Below are 18828 nucleotides of genomic sequence, written 5' to 3' on the forward strand. Positions count from 1 at the left end.
TGCGTTCCTCCCCCGAATCGCGCGCTCATTCACTTTTGTGTTCTTGGTCTCAGAGCCCCGCGTGCAAAACAGACACAGAAGACAGAATCAACATTTAACATAATTAACAATGCACTTTTTATGGAGACGTTTTAATGTTATTCTTTATTTTTTATCCAGTTGAATATTTAGCAAACAAATGTATTTTCAGCTCTTAAAAATTACCAAGGTCCGGACCTCAGGGGCCTCATGGCCAGCTACGGCCATGGAGATGAACAAGACGCTAATAGGAAGATAAGACAGTTCAATGACAAATGGAAGTTCGGGTGAGATTGGCTAGTTCATAGCAAAACCGAAAATACCATGTACCGTGAAGACTGTAGAAAGTATGGCAAAGACAGGAACCAGTAATTTTAAACTCAAAACTATAAAGGACCACGAAAAGTCAAATGCACACATCGGTAGTATAACATCAAAACAGGTGAAGATGGCTGGTTCACTACAGGACAGCATTGCTTTCAAGTCTCTGGCTGTCATGAAGTCAACTGAGCTGGAGAGGATGGAGCTGCTGTTTAGAAACGTTCACGTGATTGGAAAGAAGTTGATGTTAGGGTTTTGCTGGGATTCGAACCTGGTTCGTTGGTGTGATGATCCAGCAAACCCCCACTAGGCCACCAGGGGAATGACTCAAATGCAGAGGCGTGAGGCGGAAGTAGAAAAAGTAACAAAAGGTTTATTTATACTATGTACACTATATACAATCCAGGGCAAAACAAAAAAACAAAAACAAAGAGTATAATTCAAAAAGAAAAAGGCAAAAATGCAAAAGCTCAGAAGATCCACAAAACACAGTACAACGGAAACTGGAGATAAACATAACAGCACAAAGACTCCGTGACAAGAGGACTGAACTCAGGGGTATAAATACACAAACTAATAAGGACACAGGTGAAGATAATTAGGACTAACAGGCAATTAACAAAAAAAAACACAAAACACAGGAACAGTGGCGGCCTCTAGAGGCCAAAATAAATATGACACGAAAAGGAAATAACAGCGGCCTCTAGAGGCCAAAACAGTCCAAGTCCTAACAGGACCCCCCCCTCTAGGAGCGTCTCCTGACGTTCCCAGGGCGATCCGGATGGGCCGAATGGAAGTCCCGACACAGTTCTTTATCCAGGACATCCCGAGCAGGAACCCAGCAGCGCTCCTCAGGACCATAGCCTTCCCAGTCCACCAGATATTGCAACCCGCCGCGGACCCGGCGGGAGTCAAGCAGGCGATGCACAGTGAACACAGTCTGCCCCTGGAAGATGCGGGGGGGTGGGGGGTTCCTAGGGGCAGGGGCATACGTAGACGTCAGTACAGGCCGCAACAGGGAAACATGGAAAGTGGGGTTGATCCTCAGAGTCCGGGGCAACTGAAGCCGGTAGGAGACAGGGTTCACCCTGCGCACCACCTTGAAGGGGCCAATGTAGCGAGGAGCAAGCTTGCGGTTCTCCACCCGCAGCGGAAGGTCCTTAGTGGACAGCCAAACCCGCTGCCCAGGGCGGAAAGTGTGTGCAGGTCTTCTGTGGCGGTTGGCCTGAGTCTGGTTGGTTCTGGAGGTCTGTATGAGGGTCTTCCTGACCTTGCTCCAGGTCTTGCGACACCGTCTCACATATTGGTTGACCGAGGGCACCCCCGCGTCCTCCTCCTGGTCCGGGAACAGAGGTGGCTGATACCCGAATTGGCACTGGAATGGCGACAGCTTGGTGGCCGATGACTGCAGGGTGTTGTGGGCGTACTCTGCCCATGGCAGCCAGGTGCTCCACGATGTCGGGTTATCCATAGCCAGGCCTCGCAGGGTGGTTTCCAGGTCCTGGTTGAGCCTCTCCGTCTGACCATTGGACTGTGGGTGAAACCCAGAGGAGAGGCTGACAGTGGCTCCGATGACCTTGCAGAACCCGTGCCACACTCGGGAGGAGAACTGGGGCCCTCGGTCTGAGACGATGTCCTGTGGAAGACCAAAGACTCGGAAGACATGATTAAATATAAGTTTCGCTGTTTCAAGAGCAGAGGGGAGTTTGCACAGAGGTATGAAGCGGCAGGCCTTGGAGAATCTGTCAACAATGACCAAAATGACCATGTTACCTTGTGACTCAGGGAGACCCGTGATGAAGTCGACTGCCACGTGGGACCAGGGACGCCGGGGAATGGTCAGAGGATGCAGGAGACCCTGGGGACGCTGTCGTGGGTTCTTGGTTCTGGTGCAAACCTCACAGGACAGGACAAATGACCTTACTTCCTGCTCCATGTTAGGCCACCAGAAGCGTCTTTTCAGGAAGTCCAGGGTCCTTCGAGCTCCCGGGTGGGCGGTGAGAGGGGAAGAGTGACCCCACTGGAGAACCTTGGCCCGGGCTTGATGTGGGACGTACAAGAGGCCCGGTGGCCCCGTCCCAGGACCGGGGTCCTGGCGTTGGGCTCGTCGAACAGCCTCCTCAATACCCCAGCGGACAGGGGCCACAATCCGGGACACCGGGATAATAGGCCCGACTTCATTCTCCCTGTTAGTGGCAGAGAACAGCCTGGACAGTGCGTCAGGTTTGGTGTTCTTGGAGCCGGGACGGTACGAGAGGGTGAAGTCAAACCGACTGAAAAACAGGGCCCACCTAGCCTGTCGAGGGTTCAGTCTCTTGGCTTGCTGGAGGTACTCCAGGTTCTTGTGGTCAGTCCAAACCAGGAATGGATGTTGCGCTCCCTCCAGCCAGTGCCTCCACTCCTCAAGGGCCAGTTTGACCGCTAGCAGTTCTCGATCCCCCACATCGTACCGGGACTCCGCAGGACTCAGGCGGTGGGAGAAGTAAGCGCAGGGGTGCAGCTTTCCTTCCGAACGTTGAGAGAGTACCGCGCCGACACCACTGTCCGAGGCGTCCACCTCCACGATGAATGGTTGGGAGGTGTCCGGGAGGACCAGAATGGGTGCCGTGCAGAAGCGGGCCTTGAGGTCTTTGAACGCCTTTTCTGCCTGAGGAGACCAGCCATAAGATCCACCTGTCCCTTTGGTGAGGTCTGACATGGGTGCTGCCACAGAACTGAAGTTCCTGATGAACTTGCGGTAGAAGTTAGCGAATCCTAAGAACCGCTGAACCTCCTTAACGGACTTGGGAGTAGGCCAGTCCCGGACGGCCAGGGTCTTGGCAGGGTCCATTTGGAGTTGGCCTGTCCGTACAATAAATCCCAGAAAGGAGACCTCGGGAACATGAAATTCGCATTTCTGGGCCTTGGCGAACAGATTGTTCTGTAGCAGCCTCTGGAGAACCTGGCGGACATGGTGGCGGTGCTCCTGCACGGTCTTGGAAAAGATAAGGATGTCATCGAGGTAGACAAAGACGTACAGGTTAATCATGTCCCTTAAGATGTCGTTGATTAGGGCCTGAAAAACAGCTGGTGCGTTGGTGAGTCCGAAGGGCATCACCTGGTATTCGTAGTGCCCAGACGGGGTGTTAAAGGCAGTCTTCCACTCGTCTCCCTGTCGGATACGGATGAGGTGGTATGCGTTCCGTAGGTCCAACTTGGTGAAGACGGTGGCGCCTTGGAGCAGGTCGAAAGCAGTGGACATCAGCGGAAGGGGATATCGGTTGCGCACAGTGATCTTGTTCAGGCCCCTGTAGTCAATACATGGTCGAAGCCCCCCATCCTTCTTGCCGACAAAGAAGAAGCCGGCACCAGCAGGTGAGGTGGAGGGTCGAATGAACCCAGAGACCAGGGCGTCTTTGAGGTATTCCTCCATAGCCTTGCGTTCTGGCTGAGAGAGGGAAAACAGTCTGCCATGAGGAGGGGTAGTCCCAGGGAGCAAGTCGATGGCACAGTCGTAGGCCCAGTGCGGAGGAAGAACGGCGGCCCTGCTCTTGCTGAATACCTCCTTGAGATCCCAGTACTCTGTGGGAACTTGAGATAACTCGGTGAGATCGGGGGCTCGGCAGGAGACACAGGAGAGCTAGAGAGCAGACAAGAGGCATGGCATGCAGGGCCCCATTCCACAACCTGGCTTGTTACCCAGTCTATGCGAGGGTTGTGGCGAGTAAGCCAAGGAAGGCCTAGAATAACTGGGAACTCAGGTGAAGGAATCAGGTGCAGGGATATTTCTTCCTTGTGACCTTGAGACTGGAGGAAGACTGGAGAAGTAACTTGAGTGACTCTTCCATCACCTAACGCTTGGCCATCGAGGGCAGACACAGACAGAGGGACTTCAAGAGGTGCAGTAGGTATATTGATGCTTTGGGCGAAGTGAATATCCATAAAGTTCCCAGCCGCCCCTGAGTCTATCAAAGCTTGACAAGAGTGGACAGACTCACCCCAGGAGATGGAGACCGGGATGTAGATTCCTTGGCCAGGGAGTCCGGGAGAGAGGGTAGGCCCCGTCACAACCCTCCCTCGGCTGGACGGGGCGGTCCTTTTCCCAAGAGTTCGGGACATGATGCTCGGAAGTGACCGGGCTTGCCACAGTAGATGCAGCACTTGTCCCTCCTTCTGCGCTCCCTCTCAGATGCGGAGAGGCGAGTACGACCCACTTGCATGGGTTCTGGACAGTCACTGAAGGAGGTAGACGGTCTCCAGGTAGAGGTAGGGAGGCTGGGGGGGCTCAAGGCTTGGTGGCGTTCTCTCATCCTGTTGTCCAGACGAATAGCATGTGAGATGAGGGTTTCGAGGTCACTTGGGCATCCAATAGAGGCCAGACCATCCTTGATGGGGTCAGACAGACCATGGTGGAAGGCTGACACCAGGGCAGTCTCGTTCCATCCACTTACTGCTGCGAGTGTTCGGAACGAGATGGCGTAATCTGCGACGCTTCCTCCTTGCCGGATGGACATGAGCTTTCGGGCTGCGTCGGTACTGATGTCTGCCTGATCGAAGACCCGAAGCATCTCTTCAGAAAACAGCTGGAAATCAAAGCACTCAGGTCCCTGTCTTTGCCAGATAGCAGTAGCCCAGGCTCGCGCCTTACCATCTAATAAGGTGATCACAAAGGCAATCTTGCAGCGATCCGTAGTGTAGGTGGTAGGCTGAAGCTCAAAGGTGAGTTGACACTGGGTAAGGAACTCTCGGCACTCACTGTGCTTGCCGTCATACCTCTGTGGTGCAGGAAGGCTGGGTTCGCGAGGTGAAGAAGGCAGCATGGCAGGAGGCACTGGAGCAGGAGTGGGAGCTGGATCAGGAGCAGGAACTGGATCAGGAGCAGGAGATGCAGGCAGAGATGTCAGCTGTGCCAGGGTTTTCCCAATTTGCTGAAGCAGTTCCTCGTGGCGAGCAAGGGCCTCACGTTGGCTGGTGAGCGTACGTCCATGAGCGTCCATGGTCACTCCGAAGCGTGTCAAAGCTGCCATAATTCCCTGAAGGTTGGCCGGGTAGACAGTTGAAGCAGCCTCTGCTGAGTCGGTCATGACGGAGTCTTTCTGTTAGGGTTTTGCTGGGATTCGAACCTGGTTCGTTGGTGTGATGATCCAGCAAACCCCCACTAGGCCACCAGGGGAATGACTCAAATGCAGAGGCGTGAGGCGGAAGTAGAAAAAGTAACAAAAGGTTTATTTATACTATGTACACTATATACAATCCAGGGCAAAACAAAAAAACAAAAACAAAGAGTATAATTCAAAAAGAAAAAGGCAAAAATGCAAAAGCTCAGAAGATCCACAAAACACAGTACAACGGAAACTGGAGATAAACATAACAGCACAAAGACTCCGTGACAAGAGGACTGAACTCAGGGGTATAAATACACAAACTAATAAGGACACAGGTGAAGATAATTAGGACTAACAGGCAATTAACAAAAAAAAACACAAAACACAGGAACAGTGGCGGCCTCTAGAGGCCAAAATAAATATGACACGAAAAGGAAATAACAGCGGCCTCTAGAGGCCAAAACAGTCCAAGTCCTAACAGTTGATCCTGCCTCAGCTATCAACCTATGGCCTGCTGGAAGCCTCAGGTCATGAAGACCATTTTTCATGGACCATTCAGACTCATCATGATGAATGTCATTCATGATGAATGTCATGAGGACATTTAATGTCTCTCTCTCTCTACACATGTGCACACACACACACACACACACACACACACACACACACACACTATTAATAGATAATACATAATATACATAATAATACTTGATAATACACATAATACTTGCATATCAAAACATCAAATGTTTTTCAATGATAAATGTTTTGAATTGGACTTTTAATATTAGAATCAGTTCAGTTGTACTGAATGTTCATCTCATCTCATCTCATTATCTCTAGCCGCTTTATCCTGTTCTACAGGGTCGCAGGCGAGCTGGAGCCTATCCCAGCTGACTACGGGCGAAAGGCGGGGTACACCCCGGACAAGTCGCCAGGTCATCACAGGGCTGACACATAGACACAGACAACCATTCACACTCACATTCACACCTACGGTCAATTTAGAGTCACCAGTTAACCTAACCTGCATGTCTTTGGACTGTGGGGGAAACCGGAGCACCCGGAGGAAACCCACGCGGACACGGGGAGAACATGCAAACTCCGCACAGAAAGGCCCTCGCCGGCCATGGGGCTCGAACCCGGACCTTCTTGCTGTGAGGCGACAGCGCTAACCACTACACCACCGTGCCGCCCTGTACTGAATGTTATTTTTCATATTATACGATATTTCATATTGTAAGGGGCTTGAATTTGAGTTCAATAAACAGAATACTCTGTTTATATTTTTGTCTGAATTGGTTGCATGTTTTCATATAGGGAGCTACCTTAACAGCACTGAATACTTGAGTGCTACTGTAGAGATACGTTATACGCTACCATTCATAATTAAATTTAGATCTTCCGAACTTTAACATATCATGGTGAAGAAAAAACTGCGATTTCCTGGCAACAAAATTGTGGTTAGTGAAAAGGCTGAATGGCTAGTGACTCAGGAATACCACTAGCCACAGTGGCCGGTGAGCAAAAAAGTTAATGTAAAGCCCTGGTGCACAGTTCAAAAGCCAGCATCTGTGATGGTATGAGGGTGCATTAGTGCACGTGACATCGGTAGCTTGTACATCTGGAAAGGCATCATTAATGCTGAATGATATATACACATTTCAGAGCAATATGGTGCCATCCAGACAAAATCTTTTTTAGGGAAGGCTTTCCTTCTTTCAGCAAGACAATGCCAAACTGCTTTCTGCACATATTAAAACTGCATGGCTCTGTAGTAAGAGTCCAGGTGCTAAACTAGGCTGCCTGCAGTCAAGACCTGTTTCCCATTTAAAACATTTGGTGCATTATGAAGTGCAAAATCTGACAAAGCAGACCCCAAACTGTTGAGCAACTGAAACTGTATATCAGGCAAAAATGGAACAGCATTTCTCTTTCAAAACTATAGCATTTAGTCTCCTCAGTTCCCAAACATTTACAGAGTGTTGTTAAAAGTAGAGGTGATGCAACAAACAGGCAAACATGCCCCTGTCCCAAGTTTTTTGAAATGTGTGGTGGACATCAAATTCAAAATGAGCATGTATTTTTCAAAAAACAATAACATTTCTCAGTTTCAACATTTGATATGTTGTCTTTGTACTATTTTCAATGAAATATAGGGTTTCCATGATTTGCAAATTATCACATTCTGTTTTTATTTATAGTTTACCCAGCATCCCAACTTTTTTGGAATTGGGGTTGTATTTACTGTTTGATCTCAGATGCATTAAGAAGGCAAGAAACTTATCCACTAATTAACTTGATGAGGCACACTTGTTAATTGAAAAGCATTCCAGGTGACTACCTCATGCAGCTGGTTAAGATAATGCCAATAGTGTGCAAAGTGTCATTAAGGTAAATGCTGGCTACTTTGAAGAATCTAAAATATGAAACGTTTTGTTTGTTTAACACTTTTTTGTCTCGTCTCGTCGTCTTCCACTTTATCCGGGGCTGGGTCGCGGAGGCAGCAGTCTGAGCATGGAAGCCCAAACTTCCCTTTCCCCAGACACCTTGGGCAGCTCCTCGGGAAGAACACCGAGGCGTTCCCAGGCCAGCCAAGAGACATAATCCCTCCAGCGTGTCCTGGGTCTTCCCCGGGGCCTCCTCCTGGGGGGACATGCCTGGAACACCTCCCCAGGGAGGCGTCCAGAAGGCATCCGAAAAAGATGCCCGAGCCACCTCAGCTGATTCCTCTCGATGTGGAGGAGCAGCGGCTCTACTCCGAGCTCCTCCCGAGTGACTATGCTTCTCACCCTATCTCTGAGGGAGCGCCCAGCCACCCTGCAAAGGTAACTCATTTCAGCCGCTTGTATCCGCGATCTTGTTCTTTCGGTCATTAACCAAAGCTCATGACCATAGGTGAGAGTCGGAACGCTTCACCTTTTGGCTCAGCTCCTTCTTCACCACGATGGACTGGTAAAGCGACCGCATCACTGCAGAGGCTGCACCGATCTGCCTGTCGATCTCACGCTCCATCCTTCCCCCATTCGTGAACAAGATCCCAAGATACTTAAACTCCTCCACTTGAGGCAGGACTTCTCCACCAACCTGGAGAGGGCAAGCCAGCCTTTTCCAGTCGAGAACCATGGCCTCGGACTTGGAGGTGCTGATTCTCATCCCAGCCGCTTCACACTCGACTACAAACCGCCCCAGTGCATGCTGAAGATCCTGGTTTGAAGAAGCCAACAGGACAACATCATCCACAAAAAGCAGAGATGAAATCCTGTGGTTCCCAAACAGGATTCCTTCTGGCCCCTGGCTGCACCTAGAAATTCTGTCCATAAAAATTATGAACAGAACCGGTGACAAAGGGCAGCCCTGCCGGAGTCCAACATGCACTGGGAACAGGTCTGACTTACTGCCGGCAATGCGAACCAGACTCCTGCTCCGTTCGTACAGGGACCGGACAGCCCTTAGCAAAGAGCCCTGAACCCCATACTCCCGAAGCACCCCCCACAGAATACCACGAGGGACACGGTCGAATGCCTTCTCCAGATCCACAAAGCACATGTGGACTGGTTGGGCAAACTCCCATGAACCCTCGAGCACCCTATGAAGAGTATAGAGCTGGTCCAGTGTTCCGCGACCAGGACAAAAACCGCATTATTCCTCCTGGATCTGAAGTTCGACTATTGGTCGAATTCTCCTCTCCAGTACCCTGGAGTAAACCTTCCCTGGGAGGCTGAGAAGTGTGATTCCCCTATAATTGGAGCACACTCTCCAGTCCCCTTTCTTAAAAAGAGGGACCACCACTCCAGTCTGCCACTCCAGAGGCACTGTCCCCGACTGCCACGCGATGTTGCAGAGGCATGTCAACCAACACAGCCCCACAACATCCAGAGACTTGAGATACTCATGGCGGATCTCATCCACCCCCGGTGCCTTGCCACCGAGGAGCTTGCAGACCACCTCAATGACTTCGGCTTGGGTAATGGACAACTCCACCTCTGAGTCATCAGCCTCAGTCTCCTCAATGGAAGACATGACGGTGGGATTGAGGAGATCCTCAAAGTATTCCTTCCACCGCCTGACAATTTCCCCAGTCGAGGTCAACATCTCACCACCCGCACTGTAAACAGTGTTGGCAGAGTACTGCTTCCCCCTCCTGAGCCGCCAGACAGCTTCTCCATGGCCTCCCCGAACTCCTCCCAGTTCCGAGTTTTTGCCTCCGCAACTGCCCGAGCTGTGGCACGCCTGGCCTGCCGATACGCGTCAGCTGCCTCAGGAGTCCCGGAGGTCAACATGGCCCGATAAGACTCCTTCTTCAGCTTGACGGCATCCCTTACTTCTGGTGTCCACCACCGGGTTCGGGGATTGCCGCCATGACAGGCACCGGAGACCTTGTGGCCACAGCTCCAAACAGCTGCATCTACAATGGAGGTAGAGAACATGGTCCACTCAGACTCAATGTCCCCCACCTCCCTCGGAAGCTGGGAAAAGCTCTCCCAGAGGTGGAAGTTAAAGACCCCCCCCGACAGAGTGCTCAGCCAGATGGCACTTTTTTGTTTCCCACATAATTCCATCTATGTTCATGTTGCAATTGTTTAAGGTGGGTGGAGCACAGAAGCACGGCAGGCCAGAACTGAGTTCTCAAACTCTTTATTTTAGCTTTTCAGCTGTTATTTACTACTCTCCCAGTCACACACACACACAAGTGTTCTGGTTGGGGAGAGCCCTCTTCCTCTGCTCTCTCTCTCCTTTTTATAGGGCGTGGTCACTGGGGAAGACACACAAACACAAGTTAACTAACATCAGGTATAGTGATTCTGCCACTTACCTTCCCTGACTCCGCCCTCCATTCACAGACCGATGCTTGACCACGCCCCCGCTGCCACATACTCCCACCGCCCGACTCAGGCCAGGGAGCCGTCTGGCCTGCAGCCAACTCCCCCCCCCGATGAGAGAGGAAATTCGCCATGACCATCTGCGCCCCCGGCCTGTGGATCACCTTAAACTTAAATGGCTGGAGTGCCAGGTACCAACGGGTGATCCGCGCATTGGCATCCTTCATGCAGTGGAGCCACTGGAGGGGTGCGTGGTCCGAACAGAGGGTGAAAGGGCATCCCAGTAGGTAGTAGCGGAGGGGGAGGACCGCCCACTTGATGGCAAGGCACTCCTTCTCGAAAGTGCTGTAGCGGCCCTCATGCACCGACAGCTTCCTGCTGATGTACAGTGCTGGGCGGTCCTCCCCCTCCACCTCCTGGGACAGAACAGCCCCCAGCCCCCTGTCTGACGCGTCCGTTTGCAAAACAAAGGGGAGAGTGAAGTCAGGGGAGTGTAACAATGGCCCCCCACACAGTGCAGCCTTTACCTCAGAGAAAGCCCGCTGGCATTGCTCTGTCCACTGGACCGGATCTGGTGCCCCCTTTTTAGTGAGATCAGTCAGCGGGCTGGTGACGTCCGAATAATTAGGTATAAACCTACAATAGTAGCCAGCCAGCCCCAGGAACTGCCTCATCCCCTTTTTGGTCTTGGGCCTCGGGAAGGCCGCAATTGCTGCTGTCTTATTAATTTGGGGACGCACCTGCCCATTGCCCAAGTGGAAGCCCAGATACTGTACTTCCACCCGCCCAATCGCACACTTTTTCGGGTTGGCTGTGAGACCTGCTCGCCTCAGCGACCTAAGGACAGCCCTCAGGTGTTGTAAATGCCGCGGCCAGTCATTACTATAGATAATAATGTCGTCGAGGTATACGGCCACATAGGTGGCATGGGGGCGGAGGACCGTATCCATAAGCCGCTGAAACATAGCGGGCGCCCCAAACAGCCCAAAAGGAAGTGTGACAAACTGGCGTAAGCCAAACAGTGTGGAAAAGGCCGTTTTCCTTGCATCATCTAAGGTTTTCTTGTGTGCTTTTATCCACATCCACCCGACCAACTAACTCATCTGGTTGATCCCACATGGAGTGTCGTGTAGTGGGATTATCAAAGAACACATGGTCGTCACCAGTCCACACCACACACCAGGGAGTTCCAGGGATGGGATTGGTGGCCACCAGTTTAGCCTTTTGGGCTGCTTTTTCTTCTTCAGTCATTTCTTCCTCCTTTGGTGCCTCCACACTCTTTGCTTGTTTCTCCACATATTGTCTGTAGAGCTCCTCTCAAGCTGCAGAGCTCTCTACAGCTTTGTAGTGCTGATCAGTCTCCAGCTTATCCTTTACTTTGCTCCAGCGCTGCTGGATGTCCACGTGGTGGTCCGACAGCAAGTCAAAAAAATCCTGCTTCACCTTTTCTCCTTTGTTTTGTTTTTGGATTATTCCTTCTCTTTCTTCCTAAAGGCAGTCATGAATTCTGTGAACATAGCCTCTCTGTCCTTCATCTTATCAGTGGCCTTGAAACGAGGATCCTTTCCAGGTTTAGAAGCAAACTCACTGAATGTGGTCCTAACATTAAGTCTGGCATCCTCCATCATTTTCCTAAAATCATCTTTCGCTCGCATGAGCTTGTTTTTCTTTTAGTGAGTACAGACTGTGAAAGCGGGGCCTCACGATCCTTCTGGCTTTTTGGGTTTTAAGCAGGAGGTGTCAGAAAAGTTACCACAGGGATAACTGGCTTGTGGCGGCCAAGCGTTCATTGCGACGTCGCTTTTTGATCCTTTGATGTTGGCTCTTCCTATCATTGTGAAGCAGAATTCACCAAGCGTTGGATTGTTCACCCACTAACTCCCGGGTTTCAGCACCACTCTTGTAATTGTTTAAGGTGGGTAGAGCACAGAAGCACGGCAGGCCAGAACTGAGTTCTCAAACTCTTTATTTTTGCTTTTCAGCTGTTATTTACTGCTCTCCCAGTCACACACACACAAGCGTTCTGATTGGGGAGAGCCCTCTTCCTCTGCTCTCTCTCTCCTTTTTATAGGGCGTGGTCACTGGGGAAGACACACAAACACAGGTTAACTAATATCAGGTGTAGTGATTCTGCCACTTACCTTCCCTGACTCCGCCCTCCGTTCACAGACCGATGCTTGACCACACCCCCACTGCCACAGTTCCATATGTTATTTCATCATTTTGATGTTTTCAGGATTGTAGAAAATAGTCAAAGATACAGAAAAATATATTAATGAGTAGGTGTGTACAAACTTTTGCCTGGTACTGTAGCTTTTTTCTAGTTTTCTAGTTGGAGTATCATTAACATTTAATTAAATGAAATTAATTTAATTTAATTTTTGTTGAATTTAATTTCATTTTAGTTTAATTCTATTAACATTGACATCAGTAACATTTTGTTATTGCTAGTTTGTCATAATTATGGCTTTATTTTAAGGGTTAATTTATTATTCTTTGAGAAATATTAAGGTTTTTAAAATTTTCCTCATCTTCTTCTTATTATTAAAGGACATTAAATGCAAACACTATACTATATTAGACTGGAACTGCACAGCTAATTGCTAATTGTTGTTCTTTTTCCTAGGGGTCAGAAGTCATTGAGCAGGTCTTACACACGCTCAGTAAGTCCTCCAGTCTGGAAGAGCTGACGCTGGAGAACGCAGGACTCAAATCGTTAGTCTTATTCTGCCTTATTCAAAAAAGAGAACAAACTAAATATCATTAAGAAATCTTGTAGCTCACCACTACTGAATTCATCAAGTCAAATGAATAAAAGAACCGATTGTGTTTGCATTCATTTGTGAGAACGTGTTTTGTTTTGCTGCTTTAAGCCACCAGCTGAAAGTGAGGATCAGTGGTGTATACTATGTGTATAATTGATGCTAAGTTTAGTCTCAAAAGAGTGTTTTTTTATTTGTGTCTGTCTATTGTAGTGACTTTCCTCAGAAGATGTCTGTTGCATTGTCGGAGAATCCAGCATCAGTGATTCACTCTCTCAATTTGGCACATAACACTTTGGACAACCAAGGTATCATTTACACTCATAGTGTATGAAAACATAGTATGAAAAAAATGAAGAAAAAAGGGAGCTGCTGAAAGCATTTGGCATTGCTGTTGCAATAATTCCAATATCTGGGGAGTTCAGATATCTGGGGTCAGCTGTACAAAGTCATTGCGAGTGCAGAAGAGAAGTGAAGAAGAAAGTGCAAGCAGGAGTGATTTGTGACAGAAGGTTGCCAGCAAGAGTGAAAGGGAAAGTGTACAAGACATCAAATGTCTAGTAAGAGCAGCTGTGTTTGTATGGTTTGGGGACAGTGGCACTGACAAAAAAACAGGAAGTTAAACTGGAGATAGCAGAGTTGAAGATGTTGAGGTTTTCATTGGGAGTGACAAAGTTGGACAGGATTAGAAATGAGAATATTAGAGGGACAGCATATGTAGGATGGCTTGGAGACAAAGTGAGAGAGGTGAGATTGAGATGGTTTGGACATGTACAAAGGAGAGATTCAGGGTATATTCGGAAAAGAATGCTGGAGATGGAGTTGCCAGGTAGAAGGAAAAGAGGAAGACCAAATATAAGATTTATGGATGTGGTGAAGGAGGACATGAGGATGGTTGGTGTGACAGAAGAAGACATGGAGGACAGGAGGAGATGGAGGGACATTATCCACTATGGCAACCCCTAATGGGAACAGCCGAAAGAAGAAGTGACTGTAGCAGTAATCATCCTCTACTATAAATATTTTCCCAGAATACTATGCAGGGTATAGTACTGAACTCTAAAAATGGCTTCAAAGTAGCCTATCAGGTTTGAATGCTACATTTTATTGCATGTAGAATTTACAGAAATTCTTTACAATGCCATCTGTCTGTCTGTCTGTCTTTCCTTACCTCCTTCTCTGAAACACATTGCTCTCACTGACTCTCACACTCATGTTCTATCTTTTCAGGTGTGTGCAATTTGATCCAGCAGGTGTGTCGTCTTAGCAAAGGACTCCGTCTCCTTAATCTGTCCAAAACATCGCTCTCATCCAAAGGTGGGCAATAGTTTCTTCATGTAATAATAATAATAATAATAATAATGAAAAAAGAAATACAATTTTAATAGTCGTGTAATACGGAAGCGTATTGCTGCCATGCCAGAAAACGGAAAAATGATCAATATCATGTTATTACGTGAAAAGTTTATTGTTACAACAAGATGTTTTTTAAGTTATAACAAGATATTTTCATGTTATTACAACATACAATCTTCTCACACTATAACAAGAAACTTTTCTTATCATAACAATAGACTATTATATGCTATATCTTGTTATAATGTGATAATTATTGAAACAGAACTTTTCACAAGATAATTTATATTGTTAGGCTATGTTTGAGGAATATGGCTAATTTACATGATTTGATTAAGTTCTACTTCATACTTGGGTGGAGACATGGTGAGATTCATGTTATAACAATATATGTTAGCACATTTTAACATGAAACATTTCATGTCATAAGATAAATAGTATATTGTTATAACAAGAAAGTTTTCTTGTTGTAACATGATGTGTTAAGGTTTTGCTGGGATTCGAACCTGGGTCGTTGGTGTGATAATCCAGCAAACCCCCACTAGCCCACCAGGGGGATGACTCAAGTGCAGAGGCGTGAGGCGAAAGTAGAGTATCAAAAAAAAAAGTTTATTTACACTATTTACAATCCAATGGAAAAAAACTAAAAGAAAATCCAGAAGCTCAGAAGACAAACCAAAATAAAAATATCCAAAGGTAAAATGTCCAAAAACAAAAGGAAAGGCAAAATGCTGAACGCTGAGAAGATCAAAAAGGTACAAAGTCCAAAGAAAGCAAAAATATCAAAAACACAAGGGCACAGGCAAGATACGTGGGACAGAGGAAACTAGCACTAGACAGCATAGCATAAAGACTCCATGACAAGGGAACAGAGGGGTATTTATACACAAACTAATTAAAGAACAGGGCGGGGCAGGAAACAGGCAATCAAGACAAACACAAAACACAGTGGTGGCCTCTAGAGGCCAAAACAAACATGACAAGATAAACATAACAGCAGCCTCTAGAGGCCAAAACAGTCCCAGTCCTAACAGGACCCCCCCCTCGAGGAGCGTCTCCTGACGTTCCCAGTGCGATCCGGATGGGCCGAATGGAAGTCCCGACAAAGTCCTTTGTCTAAAATGTCCCGGGTGGGGACCCAACAGCGTTCCTCAGGGCCATAGCCCTCCCAGTCTACCAGATATTGAAGCCCGCCGCGGACCCGGCGGGAGTCAAGCAGGCGATGCACAGTGAACACAGTCTGACCCTGGAAGATGCAGGGGGGTGGGGGATTCCTGGGGCAGGGGCATATGTGGATGTCAGTACGGGCCGCAACAGGGAAACATGGAATGTGGGGTTGATCCTCAGAGTCCGGGGCAACTGGAGCCGGTAGGCGACAGGGTTCACCCTGCGCACCACCTTGAAGGGGCCAATGTAGCGAGGAGCAAGCTTGCGGTTCTCCACCCGCAGCGGACGGTCCTTGGTGGACAGCCAAACCCGCTGCCCAGGGCGGAAAGCGTGGGCAGGTCTTCTATGGCGGTTGGCCTGAGTCTGGTTGGTTCTGGAGGTCTGGATGAGGGTCCTCCTGACCTTGCTCCAGGTCTTGCGACACCATCTCAGATATTGGTTGACTGAGGGCACCCCCACGTCCTCCTCCTGGTCCGGGAACAGAGGTGGCTGGAACCCGAATTGGCACTGGAATGGTGACAGCTTGGTGGCCGATGACTGCAGGGTGTTGTGGGCGTACTCTGCCCATGGCAGCCAGGTGCTCCACGATGTCGGGTTATCCATGGCCAGGCCTCGCAGGGTGGTTTCCAGGTCCTGGTTGGGCCTCTCCGTCTGGCCATTGGACTGTGGGTGGAACCCAGAGGAGAGGCTGGCAGTGGCTCCGATGAGCTTGCAAAACCTGTGCCACACTCGGGAGGATAACTGGGGCCCCCGGTCAGAGACAATATCCTGTGGGAGACCAAAGACTCGGAAGACGTGATTGAACATTAGTTTAGCTGTTTCAAGGGCAGAAGGGAGCTTGCACAGTGGTATAAAGCGGCAGCCCTTGGAGAATCTGTCAACTATGACCAAAATGACAGTGTTACCTTGTGACTCAGGGAGACCCGTGATGAAGTCGACTTCCACGTGGGACCAGGGACGCTGGGGAATGGTCAGAGGATGCAGGAGGCCCTGGGGATGCTGTCATGGGTTCTTGCTTCTGGTGCACACCTCGCAGGAAAGGACGAATGACCTCACTTCCTTCTCCATGCTTGGCCACCAGAAGCGTCTTCTCAAAAAGTCCAGGGTCCTTCAAGCTCCCGGGTGGGCGGTGAGAGGGGACGAGTGACCCCACTGGAGAACCTTGGCCCGGGCTTGATGTGGGACGTACAAGAGGCCCGGTGGCCCCGTCCCAGGACCGGGGTCCTGGCGTTTGGCTCGTCGGACGGCCTGCTCAATACCCCAGCGGACAGGGGCCACAATCCGGGACACAGGGATAATAGGCCCAACTTCGCTCTCCCTGTTGGTGGGAGCGAACAGCCTGGAAAGCGCGTCAGGTTTGGTGTTTTTGGAGCCGGGGCGGTATGATAGGGTAAAGTCGAACCGACTGAAAAACAAGGCCCACCTAGCCTGTCGTGGATTGTGTCTCTTTGCTTGCTGGAGGTACTCCAGGCTCTTGTGGTCCGTCCAGACCAAAAATGGATGTTGTGCTCCCTCCAGCCAGTGCTTCCACTCCTCAAGGGCCAGTTTAACTGCTAGCAGTTCTCGATCCCCCACGTCATACCGGGACTCTGCAGAAATCAGGCGGTGGGAGAAGTATGCGCAGGGGTGCAACCTTCCTTCCGAGTGTTGAGAGAGGACCGCGCCGACGCCGCTGTCCAAGGCGTCTACCTCGACGATGAAGGGTTGTGAAGGGTCCGGGAGGACCAGAATGGGTGCCATGCAGAAGCGGTGCTTGAGGTCTTTGAACGCCTTTTCCGCCTGAGGAGACCAGACATACGATCCACCTGTCCCTTTGGTGAGGTCCGATATGGGCGCTGCTACAGAACTAAAGTTCCTGATAAACTTGCGGTAGAAGTTTCGCAAATCCTAAGAACTGCTGAACCTCTTTGACGGACTTGGGGGTGGGCCAGTCCCGGACGGCCAGGGTCTTGGCTGGATCCATCTGGAGTTGGCCTGTCCGTACAATAAAACTCAGAAAGGAGACCTCGGGAACATGAAATTTGCATTTCTGGGCCTTAGCAAACAGATTGTTCTGTAGCAGCCTCTGGAGAACCTGGCAGACATGGTGGCGGTGCTCCTGCACGGTCTTGGAAAAGATTAGGATGTCGTCGAGGTAGACAAAAACGTACTGGTTAATCATGTCCCTCAAGATGTCGTTGATTAGGGCCTGAAAAACAGCTGGTGCATTGGTGAGTCCGAAGGGCATCACCTGGTACTCGTAGTGCCCAGACAGGGTGGTAAAGGCAGTCTTCCACTCATCTCCCTGTTGGATACAGATGAGGTGGTATGCGTTCCGTAAGTCCAATTTGGTGAAGACAGTGGCGCCTTTGGAGCAGATCGAACGCTGTGGACATCAGCGGAAGGGGATAGCGGTTGCTTACAGTGATCTTGTTCAGACCCCTGTAATCAATACATGGCCGGAGCCCCCCATCCTTCTTGCCGATAAAGAAGAAGCCGGCACCAGTGGGTGAGGTGGAGGGTCGAATGAACCCAGAGGCCAAGGCGTCCTTGATGTACTCCTCCATGGCCTTGCGTTCTGGCTGAGAGAGGGAAAACAGTCTGCCACGAGGAGGGGTAGTCCCAGGGAGCAAGTCGATGGCACAGTCGTAGGCACGGTGCGGAGGAAGAACGGCGGCCCTGCTCTTGCTGAAAACTTCCTTGAGATCCCAGTACTCTGTGGGAACTTGAGATAACTCAGTGAGATCAGGAGGCTCGGCAGGAGACACAGGAGAGCTAGAGAGCAGACAAGAGGCATAGCAAGCAGGACCCCACTCCACAACCTGGCTAGTGACCCAGTCTATACGAGAGTTGTGGCAGGTAAGCCAAGGGAGACCTAGAATAACTGGGAACTCAGGTGACGGAATCAGGTGCAGGGATATTTCTTCCTTGTGACCTTGAGACTGGAGGAAGACTGGAGAAGTTACTTGGGTGACTCGTCCATCACCTAAGGCTTGGCCATCCAGGGCAGACACAGACAGTGGGACTTCAAGAGGAGCAGTCGGGACATTGATACTTTGGGCGAAGTGAACATCCATAAAGTTTCCAGCCGCCCCAGAGTCTAACAAGGCTTGACAAGAGTGGACGGACTCACCCCAGGAGATGGAGACCAGGATGTAGACTCCTTGGCCAGGGAGTTCAGGAGAGAGGGTAGGCCCCGTCACAACCCTCCCTCGGCTGGACGGGGCGGTCCTTTTCCCGAGAGCTCGGGACATGATGCTCGGAAATGGCCAGGCTTGCCACAGTAGATGCAGCACTTGTCCCTCTTTCTGCGCTCCC

The 18828-nt window shown here is 49.8% G+C and overlaps 1 protein-coding gene across 1 annotated transcript in view; it reads left to right on the plus strand.

Moving 5' to 3' along the window:
* LOC132869202 (capping protein, Arp2/3 and myosin-I linker protein 3-like) overlaps nt 1–18828 on the plus strand; it is a 250085-nt gene that overhangs the window by 88620 nt on the left and 142637 nt on the right. Inside the window, exons 10-12 of the mRNA XM_060902539.1 lie at nt 12873–12961; nt 13222–13316; nt 14239–14325. Coding sequence (XP_060758522.1) covers nt 12873–12961; nt 13222–13316; nt 14239–14325 — 271 coding nt within the window. The remainder of the gene's footprint in view (nt 1–12872; nt 12962–13221; nt 13317–14238; nt 14326–18828) is intronic.

This window comes from Neoarius graeffei, chromosome 2 (assembly GCF_027579695.1).
Source record: "Neoarius graeffei isolate fNeoGra1 chromosome 2, fNeoGra1.pri, whole genome shotgun sequence".
NCBI lineage: Eukaryota > Metazoa > Chordata > Actinopteri > Siluriformes > Ariidae > Neoarius > Neoarius graeffei.